This window comes from Mastacembelus armatus, chromosome 21 (genome assembly GCF_900324485.2).
Source record: "Mastacembelus armatus chromosome 21, fMasArm1.2, whole genome shotgun sequence".
In the NCBI taxonomy this organism is placed as follows: domain Eukaryota; kingdom Metazoa; phylum Chordata; class Actinopteri; order Synbranchiformes; family Mastacembelidae; genus Mastacembelus; species Mastacembelus armatus.
The window spans coordinates 18389367-18405511 of NC_046653.1; the positions used below are offsets into that span (position 1 = coordinate 18389367).

Below are 16145 nucleotides of genomic sequence, written 5' to 3' on the forward strand. Positions count from 1 at the left end.
GGTGTAATAAACTCCTATCGCCATCACCCTGCTGCGCTGCCAAGCGTCGGCGGGATTTCGTCAGATAGATGCCCGAGGCACCGACATCTAAAAACAACCGAGGAGGCCTGATCAAGACTGAGCCTGCAGAGACGCAGAGGAGGGAGGCGAGGTGTGTCATCGTTACTCTGCTGCTAAATCAATCTTCCAATAGGCCACAGCGAGGTCAGGAAACTTAATGCAATCATAGTGAGATTTGGAGTTTAATTACAGTCCCTGTGTTGAAATAACACTCATCAGCAAAACCATCCAAATGCTGCTTTTGGAGTCATGATTAACAAGCAATTTATATATGACAGTGATAAATGTCTGAAAAGTGGACAATAACAAATACCCCTGCGTAAAAACACCAGTTTTATATGCCAGATATTTGTTAGAGTGGAGACTGGAGCGTCCTGACCGCCTCTGTGTCGGTGAAACAGTACAGGCGGCCGACATATCTTTGCGGGGTAGTGATCCGTGGGCTCTAGACCTCGACGAAACAAAAAGCTTTGTGGAGCGCCGAGAGAGAAAAGGAGGGAGGGAGGGAGGCAGGAGGGGGGAGGCTCTCCTGTTTCATCGCGAGGTCCCGGGAGGCCAGCACGGAGCATAGCTTCAATCAAACCGTGACGTCTCCTCCGGGAGCTGCACAGCGCCTGGAAAACCGATCTCTCTCCTCGGCTCTCTGTCGTGCCTCCGATTTCGTTCGCACGCACCTCGCTTCAGCACCAAGCGAAGCGCCGGCAGCGACACTGCTGTTTTATATCCAGGCGTGAGTGAGAGAAAAAAAAAAAACAAAAAAAAAAAACAAGCGCGACAACAATAAAACAGAGCTCATGTCTCCGACTGGATAAAAAAAGCACACGGGCATTTCCTTTGACGAACCATTTCCCTGCCTATTTCCTAACACATTAGAATTGGTTTGATATGCAAAAGTGTTCCTGTGATTTTATTGACGTGCTCTCCCTGTGCGTAATATTACCCACGTGGTCCCTATTGATTGCACGTTAGAAAAGCGGACAAACAGCAGGTTAATGGGTGGAAAATGGAGATTGCACGCAGCAGATTCTCCAGTCGCCACACGCATCACCGCTGACACACATCACTCAGCTTGACCCGGGGCTGCGGCTGTGTGCAGGTACTTTCCCCAACAACACACACATCATACACAAACAACTGAATGTCTCCACAGACCGCTGTAAAAAATATATATCTGCTCTTTGAATCTTAAAAACACTTGAATCCCCACCTCAGCTTTATATGTTTTTCATTTAAACCGTGTGGCTGTCTTGGAAATAAGACTGAGAATGAAACCTGTGATTAGTTTATGCATTGTTGCGCCTTTCCTATTACAAATCATTTCCAATAAATACAATTAGCGCCCATTTAAAACCTCTATTTTACTTGGAGAGGCCACGTTCAGACGCCACAGTGACAACTAATGAGCCTGAGGCAATAAAACACTGTTTATGGAAGAAGTGCTAAGTCCTCTCACAGAGAGAGAGAGAAATCAGTATGTCACTCTATGGTAAGCAGCCCTCCCCCTCTGTGTTCCAACACCTGGAGAACAGATCAGCCCCACACTGACTTCACAGCGCGCAGTGGAAAAATGATGCGCAAAACAGTCTGAGGGGGCACACTATAAATAAACTCGGCCCACACAAAATGTGAAGTATTTGTTTTAAGCTTCCACAACATGTACCACTTAAGGAACAGGCTCTATAAGTGAAAGTTTAGAGCCGTGAACAAAGGTGATGCTGTAAACTGACGGGGAGATGTATGAAAACAGGACAACCGGATAACTCCATAGCTGCGTAATGGATCACCTCCGTGTTTAATTTCAGTCATTAATCCATAGGAAGCTACCAAAGAGTGTCTATGAAGACGAAAACAAAGGCTGTGTAAACCTGCAGTCATGTTTTAATATAGGCCTCCCTCAGGAAACTGACACAAAAGTCCCTGTATATCAGTTTTTCCACCAAAACAAACCGAACTCAAGGGAACAAATGGAACAGTGACACAAAGACAACATGTTATTTGGACAGTTCGATAAATAATTAAATAAATCATCTCATAAATCACTGTCCCCAGTCCTATTTTTTTCCAAATGCTATCCTTTCAAAACAAGACCACATGTAGCTTTAAGCAGATTTAACTGTCCTTCGCTATACCAATTAAAACCGGCGTTTAATTTAAATACCATTAGTCTTTTATTCCCCCACCCCCCAGGCGGTTAATCCTCTGCTCTGTTCTCTCCAAAGGTCCCAACACGAGGTCCTGCTCTCTCAGACGCTCGCGTTACGCGCGACTCTGTACAGTATATCCTGCGCGGACTGACTACCGAGGCTGAAGTGCTCTTTTAGTAGCTGCTTCCCTCACTAAGCTCATCAATGAGCTGGAGCCAGCCAATATGAGGCACATCGATCGTCCTAAGAGAGCGTCCCCTAATTAGTGCCTGTGTGGCTCCAGGACAGGCAGTAGGCAGGGCGGCACGGGAGGAAACCCACCCCCACGTATTAGCCGCTCTCCTGAGATGGGAGCGAGAAATGTCTCGGTTAAATGCCGCTTTGCTACTCGTGAAATGCAGGCTCCGCAGCCCGCGGAGGAGCCTTAAAGAATCGTTAGGGAAGATTATTCAGGTTGGAACACATCCAAAACGCCTTGCAGCACTTATTCCAATTAACCAGCAACTTTAGAAAAAGTGGTTCACGCCGATCTCTGCTGCCTGTGATGGTGCAGAGGGAAGACGACTGTAGCTATAAATAAAAGACAAAGTTGATAGTAGAAGACTAGACATAGCGGATTGGATTGAGAAGGGGGTTTTGATTTGTTAAGGCTCACATCGAGCTGTTAAAGCAATGAAAACTTTCTCCCTATCGGGGCCGGGGTCCTAACTGGCGCTACGCGTATCCTCCGAGCGCAAAAGGATATTCCCTGCAATGTAAAGACTAGTCGCGCAGCAAGGCTGCATGCAGGAGTGGAAAACAACACACTGTAGCACAAAGTCATATCGGAGAACACCTGCAAGGCGCTGTGAGTGCGTGAGACAGAGAGATGGCGCGAAGCCAGTGTGCTTTCCGTCACCTAGACAGGAAGGTGAGCGGTGCAGTCCCGTCTCTCCCAGCCCACATCTTTCCACAGCGCTACCTTAGAGAGCCACTCTGTCCAAACAAAGCCCCCATGGCTGCCCCACGAACACACACGCAGTCAGCTGTCACAGCAACACACACACACACACACACACACAAACAGCGAAGAGATGCCGTCCAAGTGAACTGAACCGTGAATAAACGGAGCAGCGCTCGCTTCCCTTTGGCAGGGCGAGGCTGGATTCCGTAACCTTGTTTAGCGCAGAAGCTTCCGTGTGCGCGCACGGACACGCGTACACACACACACACACACACACACACACACACAAAATCACACTCACTCCCACACTCGCCCCACAGGCACACTCACACTTCGTCACACAACAGAGTGCGAAAAGCCTGAATATTCACTATCAAGGACGGCGCCACTTCCAAGCCCGCTAACCTCTGGGACGTCCTTCTCACTCCGGGCCGATTGACGGGACGGTTGCACAAAGGCCAAGCTCACGGTCGGATCACTATGCGTGTGTGCGCGTGTTATCAACCACATGCCACTGCCCCGCCGAAACGCACAAAGACCACCCTATGCGCTATTCTTAGAAGTGGCCGATGTTCTCCCAGTCTCTGCGCACAACACGGGGCTACCGCGTCCAGATTCAGCCCCAGAAGAAGAGCATGTTATTCAGAACACACATATAATAAACAGCAGATCTTTTAGAAACATCTCACACGGTGCAGTAGTTTTTTCTTTTTAAAGGACACTGTGTGTTTTCAGTCCCCATGCAGGGAATTTCACATCACCAAGAAAAAAAAAAGAAAAAAACACATGGGGAGGAAAATACATTTCGATGTGTCAGTGATTGTCTCACCTGGTTAACTGGTGCTAGTTCCAGCCGCCGTCCGTGCGCCCCCAACTCTCGCCTTTTTCCTGTTTTGCCAAGTTAACTAGGAGGGCAGCGATCCGTGCGTACGTAGACAAGCCTGGTCACAGTACTATCTGCTGGAGACAGACAATCCCGGCCAAAAAAGAAAAAAAGTAAAAGTGCCTAACAGGTTATCCACTTGTCACGGAACAAAACAAGTCTTACATATAATGCTCTTTTTCCTTATTCTATTGTCTACGGGGAACTCTCATCCAGTACCGTATATTTCTAGCGGACTTTTCTGCTGCTGTAAATGTCATTTGGGTTTCCATAAAGCGACAAAAAAAGATCCTGCGCGGAGGAAAAACAAACGTCAGGATATCGAGAAATATCCACAAAAGAAAATCCGTTAAGGTCCTTTAAGTCGGAGAACCAGTGCGTCGTGCGACCCGAGCCCCTGAAGGATACAGGTGGCGAGGTCGGCGGACTCGCGGAGAAATTAATTCAGATCGACCGTACCTCGCAGCAGCGCCATGTTGGGTTTCAGCGGAGCACGCCGTCCTCAGAAAAAGCCCCTTTCTCCCGCTCTCCGTCACTCCATGTCCTCTGCGACTCCAAAGTCCGTGTCTCGGAAGGTTTGCTGAAGGTTATTCCGTGTAGCTCTTCGCCCTGCGTTTTCTTCTACAAGCGTAGTGAACAGCCCGGTCGGAGCCCCCGGTTCGCACCGAGGACGCACGGAGCTGTACGGGGAGTGCCGCACAGAATGGATGAACGCTGCCGAGACCGAGCGACTCGCTCCACTCCCACTCGCGCAGACTCTACCCAGAAGGCCAGTCGGGAGACCGCAATTACCATAAGCCTCCAGCGCACGGCACTGGCTGCGCGCGCACGCACACACAGGGACACACAGAAACACAAACACACACACACACAGACACAGACACACACACACACACACACGAGCTCCGCTGAAACTCCAAAACAGGAACAGGCGAGGTTTAAACAGCAGAAATAAGGCAGAAAATGGCTTAATAATAATTACAGTAATAGTTCGACAAATTATACGCCTTTTAGGAGATAAGACAAGTACAACAGAATGAAAATAAAAACAAAATGAAAATATATAATTGACTAAAGGGAAAGTGCAGAAATCAAGCGCTTTTTGAGTTTACATGAAAAGCGAGAGATAAAAGAGGGGCCTCACATTTCTCTTTGCTTTGTTGCAAAGTACATTTATGCATAGAATCAATCTGTTTTTAGTGCCAATAAGGTGGAGCAGAATAAGCTGCAACCTCAATTTTCATAGTTTTACACCAGTGTTTTTAGTTTCCTTCTTACAAATTTGTATTATTACTGTTCACATTTTGATTTTGTTTCTACACTTTAAACTGAGATTCAAATTAAATGTCAATTTAAGAACCCCCCCCCCCCAAGCCAACAGATAAGGTAAATCTGTGCAGCATGAGGCTGTAGAGAGACAGAGAGAGAGAGAAAGAGGCAGCTCAAGGCTGGGGCACATCTGTTAAGGCTCCCATGTCAAGTGAAGTAGGAGGAGGCTATGAATATCAAGCCTGAGGTGTGTGTGCATCATGTGCCTGCACGTGTGTGTGTAGGAGAGAGAGAGAGAGAGGAGAGAAAGACAGAAAGACAGAGGAAGAGAAAGGCCAGCAGACAGACAGACAGTGGGAGAGTAGGAGTAGGAAAAAAGAGGGGGACATGGAAATGGAAGGTCTGGCTGCATTTGCCACAGCTGTTGAAAGTAGGAGTTAAACCAGACGGTCATACACAAACACAAAGCTCACAAAGCACTCACATATGGGCGCATTAAAACGCAAAGCTCATTTTGAAGGGCAAACTGTCCAAAAGTTTGGAGTCAGAGGCACAAAGGAAGTGAGCTGAGGGAAGACGGAGAAGGCCTGTGCGCTGAGAAAAAAGGAAAGGAGGGTGGGTGTATTCATGCATGGCAGAACAAAAAAAAAAAAAAAAATCCGCTGTTCCTCTCTGGAAAAAAACTCCTAGGAAACTACACCGTGCATCTGAATTTCTGTGACAAGCAATTTAGGAAGCCTTTCTTCCAACTTAAATAGATTCAGGGTGAATTGCTGGGCATGTCTGCTCTTATCAGCCCCACCCTCCACCTCTCATAACTGGCAGTCGCCCACTATGACCACAGCTGGGAGACAGCTGAGGCTACGTCCACACTTAACCAGCTCAGTCTGAAGATACTGTTTACATGTGCACGCACTACCATCCGCTGTCGAACCATCAGGTCATTTCCATTCACACTGAGAGGAAACTGGTTTAAAGTCTTTGTCTTCCACCCTTTGTGGTTGGCAAATTATAACAACTGTGCATCCCAGCTAAGAAGCAAAGAAGTGGGACAGACAGGCCTGGTTACTGTTGTCTCTAAGTAAGCCGAACTTCCCTTCTCTCTGTGGCTGTGGTTCTCCTCTGCTGTGTGATCAGCTACACTGACATTTAAAACAAGTGAAATTTAGAGGTGGCCTCTTAACTTTACTACCACACAGCCCCTAACCAGAGGTAGATCATTGTTCTCCAAAGGTTCCAATTTCTCTTTTAACACTGAAAAATGCAGCCACCATTTCCAGATTCATTCTTACTGAAAGCTCTTTTTGAAATGGCTTGTTTTTTTAAAAAAATTCCTTGTTGATGGGAATGATGCGTTGTTTTGTCACTGTGAGACAATGAGAAATTATCCAGAAAGTTAGCATGACTGATTATACATTAAAAGGCTATTCAGACACCCAGCTACTGCACAACAGTTTGTAACACAGATAGGATTTCATTACTAGAAACCTGTCACAGCGAGATGACTGCAAGGTAAATAGTACAAATGTGGTGTTCCTGTTAAAAATTAATCCATCATGTGTGCCTGCATGTATCTGATTGGACAATGCAGCACTGTGACGAATAATGTGTTGCAGCCAAAGTTGAGCCCACGTTCAGCTTTTTGTCAGATATCCCTGCTTTGTTTTGCTGAGACCCATGGCTCCACTGATGGACCGGTTCCATTCAAATGAACTGTAGGCTATGTGTTTTCATGCAGCGTCACTGCTGCTGTGAAAACAGCCTTAATGGGAATAGAAAGCAAAAACAGAAAAAAAGATGCATATCGAAGACTTAGCCAGACAGTGTGGACAGTCTGTGGAGGCTTTAATAGAAGTTTCTGGTTAATAGGACGATGTGTGACATACAGCACATGCTATTAAACCCCCACCCCAAAAATAAGCTGTGATAAACTTTACTGAAACTAGAAACAGTTGAAGACTACACTGCCACACACAGCTATGATACTGTTTATTTCCTTCCCATGCAAATGGATATTTGTGAACCTTAAAAAGCAGCTGAGAGTGTAGAGTATTTGTCTAGCAAACTCAGCAGGTTCAGTCTAAGCTATGCAACCAGAATATGAGAAGTAAACAACAGGTATGAACAGGGAGAAAGCAACACACACATTTGTAATTTTTATGTGGTCACACAGTGGCAGCTGGCATGCGATGAACCGCACTAATGTGACCAGGATACCTGCACTCTCTGCAGCCAAAACACCACTTTGGTTCTGCTAACATGGTTTTTAAGTCTAAAATATTATGCCAACACATCTTTTCACAGGACGTATACCAGCAGGTCTAGTGTTGGCAATGTGAATGTCATGCTCTACACATTTTGCCACATTTCACCATATGTCCTATTCATTCCTGCTGGCCACATTTCTGCAGGTAGGATCCAACCTGGCAACCCTGTTTCTCAATTGCAGTGTTAGTATAAAAACTGGGCCATAAAGAGATTTGATGTGCCTCTTTTCAGAGCTGTCAGCAGGGAGGTTTTCAGAGCATCCAGTTCCAAATTCTGATTCCTGTCTCCAAACAGTCTGAGAAGCTGTTCTAAGGCCTCAATCAGCAACAACACGGATGTTTTTCTGACTAGAGCTTCAGGAGTTAAGTCAGGTTTGTAGGTATCATCAGCAACGGTGCTCCTCTGAAAGTCACTCATCGCTCGCAGTGAATTACAGGTTACATTGTGCTCTAACTTTGGGGTGAATACATTTGAGCAAAATCATAAATCAAATCTATTTTCAGGTGCATGATCTCAAGAGAGCTCTAATGTTTTATGTATCTCCTGCAGGATATAATTTATATATGCTGAAAACATTCCTCACATCTTGAGCAGTTAAAAACAGACGGGTGCTGACGTCACACACAACTAATAATCATGTTGAAAGGTCAGTTGGGTGTTGGAAAGACAACAGCACCGGCACAGGACACAGGGTCTTTTCTCGCTCCCTCCTTTCTGCTCTGACTCAGAGGGCGTAGAAAGCAAATGGCTCTCTCCATCACTCCCTGGAAAACTGGATTAGGATGAATATTGCTCTGAGGAACCGCAGGGCAAACTAAGTTTCTGACGCTCAACACAAAAACACACAGCTGTACACCTTTGCTGGGAAACTGAGGGAGTCACAAAAGCAACGTCTGGGGAGCAAGATCAGGGCTGTTTATGGCTGAACTTTTATGATTGTGTATGAACTTGTGTGGTTTTAAAAGCCAGCCTGAGAACAACATGTGCCTCATGCTGGATAATGGTGATAAAAACTGTGAATCCATCCTCTAACTGTTATTTTGAGTCTTGTCAGGGATTCAGTGTCTGTGTCCTGTCAAAACCAGAACAGCATGAACGCGTGCGCGCGCACACACACACACACACTCGGTGTAGAGAGAGCCTCACTCTGGGAGGTCACAGTGATCCAGCCATCTGCTGTTGCAATCAGACACTGAAGCGGTGGCCTGACAGACACACATACTGGCAACTTCACATGTGCACACAAGCAAAACACACCTTCGTCACATGCTGCAAGAACACATGTTTAACCAAATATTCACATGATGTCCTCAAACTCGCACACAGACACACATGTGAAACCACACGCACACAGCCCTGACACACATTTTAAAAAGGGCTGCCTGCCAACGCATAAGCGAGCACGACGTTGTATTCGCACACAGACGCGCACACTCTCAGTCGACAGGCTCAGATTGCAGGAAGCTCTTTGCACGCAGCTCAGTCCACAGCAGCCGGTACTAATCAGCACAATCCACCTGCAGATCGTTATGGATCGCTTACTGCAACTCACACAGTCACAAACACACACAGAAACTTGCCTGAACACCCACTATCACATACAGGCTCGGGCATGAGCGCACACACAGTCAGTGAATCTATACCTGAACACACTCTTTTAAAAAAAAAAAAAAAAAAGACTCAACCCACAGTCTGCACTCATGGTGCTAATTATGCTTTATGTTCACCTTAGAAAACCTAATATTCCCATAATGTGTTTATAGCCTATGGATTCACTGTGGGTGAATCAGTGGGGACTTTATAGAGCGTATAAATTGTTCAGAATCTATTTTCTAATCTATAATTCATCTCATAAGCTCTAAGGGCGCATGTCAGGACTTGGAATTGCTCTGATAAAGGCTACTGAAATATCAGCACATCACCACCTTCTCCCTCTGCGTCACACACACATAAAAAAGAAAGAAAGAAATCACACATATACACGCGGGCACGCACGTTCGTGCACCCCCACCGGTGTTGTAGGGCTAACCGGTTCCCCACAGGCGCGCCACGCTGCGTTAGCGCGGCCTCACCGGGGATAATTACAGCCTGGCGCGGCAGGGCGAGAGTGGCTCCGAGCCAAACACTGCTGAGAGAGAGGGGATGGGGGGGGGGGACCAATTATCGGAGCACTGCGAGACACGGACCTATAGATTAAACCCTAATCAATAGGCTGCTAAATTCATCGATGCAATCAATCAGTGGGGCCGTGACATAAAATAACCAGTGCGATCAATCACGCGTGTTTTATTTCGACCTTGGGGATCATAAACGGCAATCCCCTTTTCAAAAACGCGCGGACAGAAACACTGAACAGTCACGTCATTTTTTTTTCAGAGAATAAAGATTAAACCCTTCAAACGAACCTTATCTGAGAGGAAGGAGAAGCGGTGGCGTTTCTCAGCGCAGCACAAGAAAGATTTCCCCCCCTTCTCCTCCTCCCTCACTCCCCTCCTTCTCTCTCGTCTGTCGGCCTCTGTCGAGTTCCGCTCATAACCTCGCCACCCACCCTCCCAGTTCCCCGCCTCTCCCTGCTTTCCGCTGCTGGCGGGGAGCGCACACACACACATGCACGCACGCACACGGAGGGAAACGCACACACACAAAGGGAAGCACACACACAAACACGCAGGCACGTACGTACACACACACACACACACACAGAGGGAAGCACACACACAAACACGCAGGCACGTACGTACACACAGACAGAGGGAAGCACACACACAAACACGCAGGCACGTACGTACACACAGACAGGGAAGCGCGCGCGCACACACACACACAGAGGGAAGCACACATACCTCTTTATAGCTCCCTCGGTCTGACACGCACCCACAAGCATGCACAGCTTTGCACGAACACACACACACACACACACACACACACACACACACACAGATGACAGACAGACACACACACACACAGGCAGGCAGCGTCAATAAAAAGCCCAGCGCTGTGAGAGGCCGCCGGCACTCCACTCCCCCCTCCTGCCACTGCGATTAGCGGAGGCTGGCTGGCTGGGGAGAGGCGCCCCTCTGTTATCTGGGGCGGTGGCAGCCTGTGTGTGTGTTGAGAGAAAGGAGAGAGAGAGAGGGTATGGTAGAGAGATTAATTTAACTCTTTCAGGACCGAATCGCAGCGCTTGAAGCTCCGCTCGCTCCTGCACTCCGATCCGCTCAGGCAGCAGCAGCTGCAGACTACAGCCGAGCTTATATCCGACAGGATGCAGGAAAACAGGGACATTAAAGACAAGAAATAAAAACGTAAGCAGGGTCATAGCACCAAGGTCATATTGTCAGTAATATTTATGGGACTTTGGGTGTGTGTGTGTGTGTGTGGGTGGGGGGGTCCTCCTATGACGCACACATTAAACGTGATGTTTTTATGGCTGTTTCTGATATTTTTAAGCCAAACATTTCAAAACTGGACTTACACTTTAGGCTATAAATACAAATGATCAGACCGGCAGCGCAGGGAAGGCTGTGAACCAATGTTTAGACTACAGCTGGAACAATTAGGCCTAATTGATTTGGGGGGGAAAACTATTTACGGGTTCCAGCTTCTCACACGTGGAAATGTGCTGCTTTTCTTTTCTCATAGCAAATTACACGTTTTTGAGTTTGGAACTGTTGGCCAGACCAAACACTTTGACATCTGAATACTCAGGTTTGGTTTAGAGTGATTGACATTTTAAAGACAAAACAATTAATTGAGCAATTGTTCAACAGATTAATTACCTGAAAATGAATTAATTCTTAATTACAGTCCTGATAAAAGGAGATACACTAGACTCAGAACATAACTGAACAGTTAAATTAATAGAACGTGAAACCTTTGTGTTTTTTGTTAAATACTCATAAAATTAGTGGCTAGTCAAAACATTTCTGACGTGGGCGGGGGGAATCTGCTGCATGTATCAGATGTTTCACCTCATCGGTTTTAAAAGGTCATTAGAAACCTCAACTTGGCCACCAAATATCCACATAATAAGCTTCAGAGTTTTTCTCATGTCATACATTTGGTTGGTGTTTATGATAACTGCCAGTGCTCCTCCATGAGCATCAGCAGGGGTGTGACGAGTCCTTAAGCTTTGTTTTTGTAGGATCTACCTTTCTGTCATGAAATGGAACAAACCAAACAAATTTGGCATTAAAAGAGATGTGTCATGTCTTCTGTATCATTTATAGATTTTTATATATATGTATGAAATAAGTTGAAGTTGGTTTGTTTTTACACTAATAAGGGCTGAAAGGTCTCTGTGGGAGTTAACTTTTGTTTGTAGTGAGGCTTCTGTGGTGCAGCGAATGGCAGGATTACCTTTCGTGGGGCCGCAAGTGCAAAATATTTGCTACTGAACACTGGTTGAATTTTTACATAGAACTTTAAATTCACCAAAAGCTGAGTGACAGTGAACGTGGAGATTTTTGGGGGAGCTGGGGACCCACTTGGAAATTTTATTGCATTGTATCTGTACCTGTTTGCTGACAAAGCAAGGGCAACTACAAAAAACCTACAGAATAAAGGAACACACAAAGCAAATGTACCTTAATACTAGTTTGACAGAACATATCCTACTGGATCACACTGTCACCTAAAAACACATCGGTTGCACCATCATTATGGTGATCATGAGATCAGTATTTGGAGGAAATCCAACATTCACCACCCTGGAGGGCACCAAACATATCACAGTCCGTAACGTAAAATAGTCCCTAACATTTACACCAGTTTCAGTGGTGCTAAGAAAAAATACAGTGCCCATTTCTTGAAAGAAAATTACTGAGCTCTACATATTTATTTGGGACCTGCTTTTAAATATTTATGCATTTAGTAGAAACAAATGGGCTCATAGGGCTGAGTTCCCCATACAAGGCACCGGGAAGCTGGAAGACACTGAAGGCACTAATGGATCGTTGGTTTTGGTCTTTAGTGGGATTTGCTGACAATAAAAATGCATAGAACACCAAATTTATCCTTTAGCCGCACTGTAGGCTGCAGGTTAGAGGCTGAATCTTTTTAAAGTATCAAGCTTTACCATTTAAACATAAAAAACACTAGCCCTGTATTTCAAGTACTGCTTTGTTCATGTGCCACTCATATGTCTGAATGGAGAGAACCGCCAAGCTGCCTAATGGCCACCTGATTGTTATCACAGAGAGGAATTCCACACATTCTTATAATCATATAAGGCAAGCCTATAAAGCCCCACTTCAATACATCCCTCTGCAAAAATAGAACATCAAAGCATCTGATCTAAAGGGCCACACATCACCCTGGACATAGTTATTTATACTTTTAAGATATCATTCATGTCGGCTGTAATCTCCACATTAACCTTCTCTACTCTTGGGTTTAGGATGAGCTTCGGCCTGTAAATACTGCTGGTGCTGTAATAAACAACAGGCGAGGCTCCCGGTGGAGGCTGCGCAGAGGAGCGACAAACAGCCACCGGGCCTGCCTGCCTTTCGCTCCGAGGTGACAGTTTTGTTTTTCAGCGCCTGGACTGCTGCTGCTGTCGCCTCTCTCCCCCTCCCTCTGTTTGTATGCGTCACAGCTAGGTCATGGCAGGGCTCCAACAATGGCTCCGGTTTCTCGAGCCACGTGCACGCGCGCAAACACACACACACACACACACACAGGAGGTACCAGGAGCACACAAACACAGATCTGACAAATGATAGGGTGGCGAGGCGAGGCGAGCTAATAGTAGGCAGTGCGCCTGCCGACATGCCCGTGGGCCGCGGGTGTTAAATTGTATCCAATTACGGTGCATGCGACGATATGAGGGGGGAATAATAATTCTTCTTGCGTGACAGAGAGATTCGCTTATTTGCCGGGCTCTATATATATATATATGGAGGGTGCGGGGCTCGAAATGTTCAAGCGTCTTGGGGAAAGCCGCGTGTGTGTGTGTGTGTGTGTGTGTGTGTTGATGTGTGGAGGAAAAGTCTGGTTTTCTGGAGGACATAGCGCGCATATTTCATTAATCAAAATCCAGTTAACCAGATTTGGAGACACGGCAGAGGCCAGCAGGATCCGACCAATAATTAATATCCATTATTTAAGCAGCCCAGGTCTGAAAGACGTTTTAACGCGCGTACACACACGCACATAAACAGACACAGATGAGGGAATGAGGGATCGTATCAATGTGAAAATAAAATAAACACGCCCAGTCTCAGCTTTGTTATGAAATGTCTCTCCTGCTCATTTATTTGATGGAGTGCGCAGTCAAGGGAAACCAGCAACAGTGCTGTAAGAGGGGTACGGGCACAATGCAAGTGTGTGTGTGTGTGATCCAGTAGTGGGGCTCTGTGAACTGAAAACTAAAGTTGCACTCTGGTGTCACTGACGCCCAGCAGAAAAGTTCAACAACTCAAGGGTAAAAAGGGTCAAGTGTCGGTTCATTAGTTCAACCTGTCAGGGAGGCAGCTGACAGCCGGCAGCGCGCTCAGACAGTGATGAAACCACCTAGATATGGGGAAAAACCAAATGGGCCGATGTTGAATATAAAGCGACTCTATTATCCTGCCAATCACACCTCCGCCATGCCCCCTCAGCACCACTGGCACGGGCCATGAGGTGATAAACCATCAAAGGTTGCTGCTCTGCTGTGGGTGCCATGCGTGTGTCATCTATTTCAACCTGTTTTGGCAGGGACCTTAGAGAGAAGTATGTTCTAGCATGTCTTTTTTAAAAATTTGTTCATAAGGCTAAAGGGGTTTGGACCAAGAGAAGCATTTTCTTTACTTTCCAGTCCCAGGCACTTACAAAAATAGAGCATACATTTAAATATATACAGTAAATTGATCTGTTATAAATACAGTATAACAAACAAGTGTAGCATTTTGTAAAAAATACAAATAAATACAAAACAACCTTTTGTAGGAATACTTCGTGTGAAAGTTATATCAACGGTAATGCCATAGAAACCAAATACTGTCTGAGGAAGGAGAAACTCCTTGCAAAGCAACACTGGTGCTGTGGGACTTATCTGCCCTAACAAGTCCGCGTTTACTATTTTTAAAACCCCCTTCTGTATTTCCCCCACCTCCCCCTTGTTGGCAAGAAATTTGTCCAGTAATGTGATCAACCTCAGCACAGATGTAAAAGCTTTCATGTCTGACACAGACGGTGCGTTTGAAAAAGGCCTGTTTTTCACCTCATCTCCTGCAGACAAGTGAAAAAGTAATTGCTTGCGAATACTAAACTAACACCTTGTTATGCTTGGCTTTCAACAGTCCTTTATGTGTTTTTCCTTTCATTTTTGTGGTATGCCACAATACTGCAGAATTTGGGAATCAAGAAGACGGCACAGAGAGGGAAATCGTTTTAAGACCTCTGGGATGCAGCAGATGCCTTTAACATTAGAACGATCGTTGAAGCTGCTGCTTTCTCGCTCCTCTCTGATGGTAGTATTGCAGGGAGCTGCAGCTATGTTCAGTGTGTGTGTGTGTGTGTGTCTTTAAGATATTAAATAGTAAAGGATGGAGATTAATAATGGAACCTGACAGCTCATCTCCGGCTTCTATCTGCCTGACTGTCCCTCCAATCTTCCCTTCCATTCCCTCCCTACCTCTTTTTCCTCCCTCTCAGTTTCTAATCCGCTGCGTTTCTCTCTGCCTGTCACCCTCCTTCGTGCTCCGTTGGCTCCAGCTCTTTTGTCTCCCTCTCCCCCTCAGTCCTGTTCTCTCTCAGGGCCCTCGGTCTTTCAGGGTCATGTCAGGAGAGTAGAAGAGCACGTTGGTGTCATCGTCGTCGTCATCGCTGAGGTCAACCAGGTCAGCCTGTGTGTAGCGCACTGCTCCGGGGTGGTACTCTCCGATCCGAGTCCTGTCACACAGCCGGGACTGCAGGGCAAGCTGGAATATGCAGACACACACACACACACACACACACACACACACACACACACACACACACACACACACACACACACACACACACACACACACACACACACACAGTTAGTTAGAATTAACACACACTGTTTGTACTGGTGTGTGTTGATATTAATAATTAATAACATTAACAATAATAATTGATATTTACAGCCAAAAAAGGGACTGACACGGGCAACACTATACAAGATACATACCCTACATACAAGATATGTAATCAGTTTTTCCAGAACTTTACATATTGAATATATGGTAGTCTTAGGTTAAAGGTTGTTTTTTTTTTTTTTTAAAAGAATTTGTTTCATGGACGACTGCAGTCCAGTCATCCTTTGATGGAAGGTCTGACTGCAGCTGTTTCGGAGTGATGGGTTTCTTTCTAGCAGCCAAGAAAAACTGAAAGATTTATACTGAGCCACGCATTTGTCTAGGATTTTTGTATAAAACGCCAAAAGAGCAATTAACTTCTTTTCCAAAAATTGTCATTATTTCTCTAGCAAACCTCTTCTCATTATAGCGAAAGTAAAGGGCAAGCTCGGAAAATATGGTCAGCCCATTTTTCTTAATCACACTGCCTTCAGCATTCATCTTGTCCCCATGACCCCTTTGAGTAAATTTCTATTTTGGAGCCACAAAAT

The 16145-nt window shown here is 45.8% G+C and overlaps 2 protein-coding genes and 1 long non-coding RNA gene across 9 annotated transcripts in view; 1 reads left to right on the forward strand and 2 right to left on the reverse strand.

Moving 5' to 3' along the window:
* Positions 1–9991, reverse strand: part of bcor (BCL6 corepressor) — a 37056-nt gene extending 27065 nt beyond the window's left edge. For 3 of the 5 annotated variants that reach the window (XM_026294946.1, XM_026294947.1, XM_026294943.1), the window contains exon 1: positions 3977–4818. The gene's annotated coding sequence lies outside the window, so the exon portion shown is untranslated. Of the gene's footprint in view, positions 1–3976; positions 4819–9972 lie in introns of those variants that run through there. The other 2 variants (XM_026294945.1, XM_026294944.1) reach the window with 2 other exon arrangements.
* A 614-nt stretch (positions 9992–10605) lies between these two features.
* On the forward strand, positions 10606–14980 carry LOC113123129 (uncharacterized). The gene is made up of 3 exons (XR_003294941.2): positions 10606–10872; positions 12966–13084; positions 14901–14980. It is a non-coding gene; the product is annotated as an uncharacterized LOC113123129 (long non-coding RNA).
* LOC113123128 (cyclic AMP receptor-like protein A) overlaps positions 13793–16145 on the reverse strand; it is a 43635-nt gene continuing 41282 nt past the window's right edge. For 2 of the 3 annotated variants that reach the window (XM_026294950.1, XM_026294951.1), the window contains one exon: positions 13793–15471. In XM_026294950.1, the coding sequence (XP_026150735.1) occupies positions 15304–15471 (168 nt within the window). In that variant the 3' untranslated portion in view covers positions 13793–15303. The remainder of the gene's footprint in view (positions 15472–16145) is intronic. The other variant, XM_026294952.1, reaches the window with a different exon arrangement.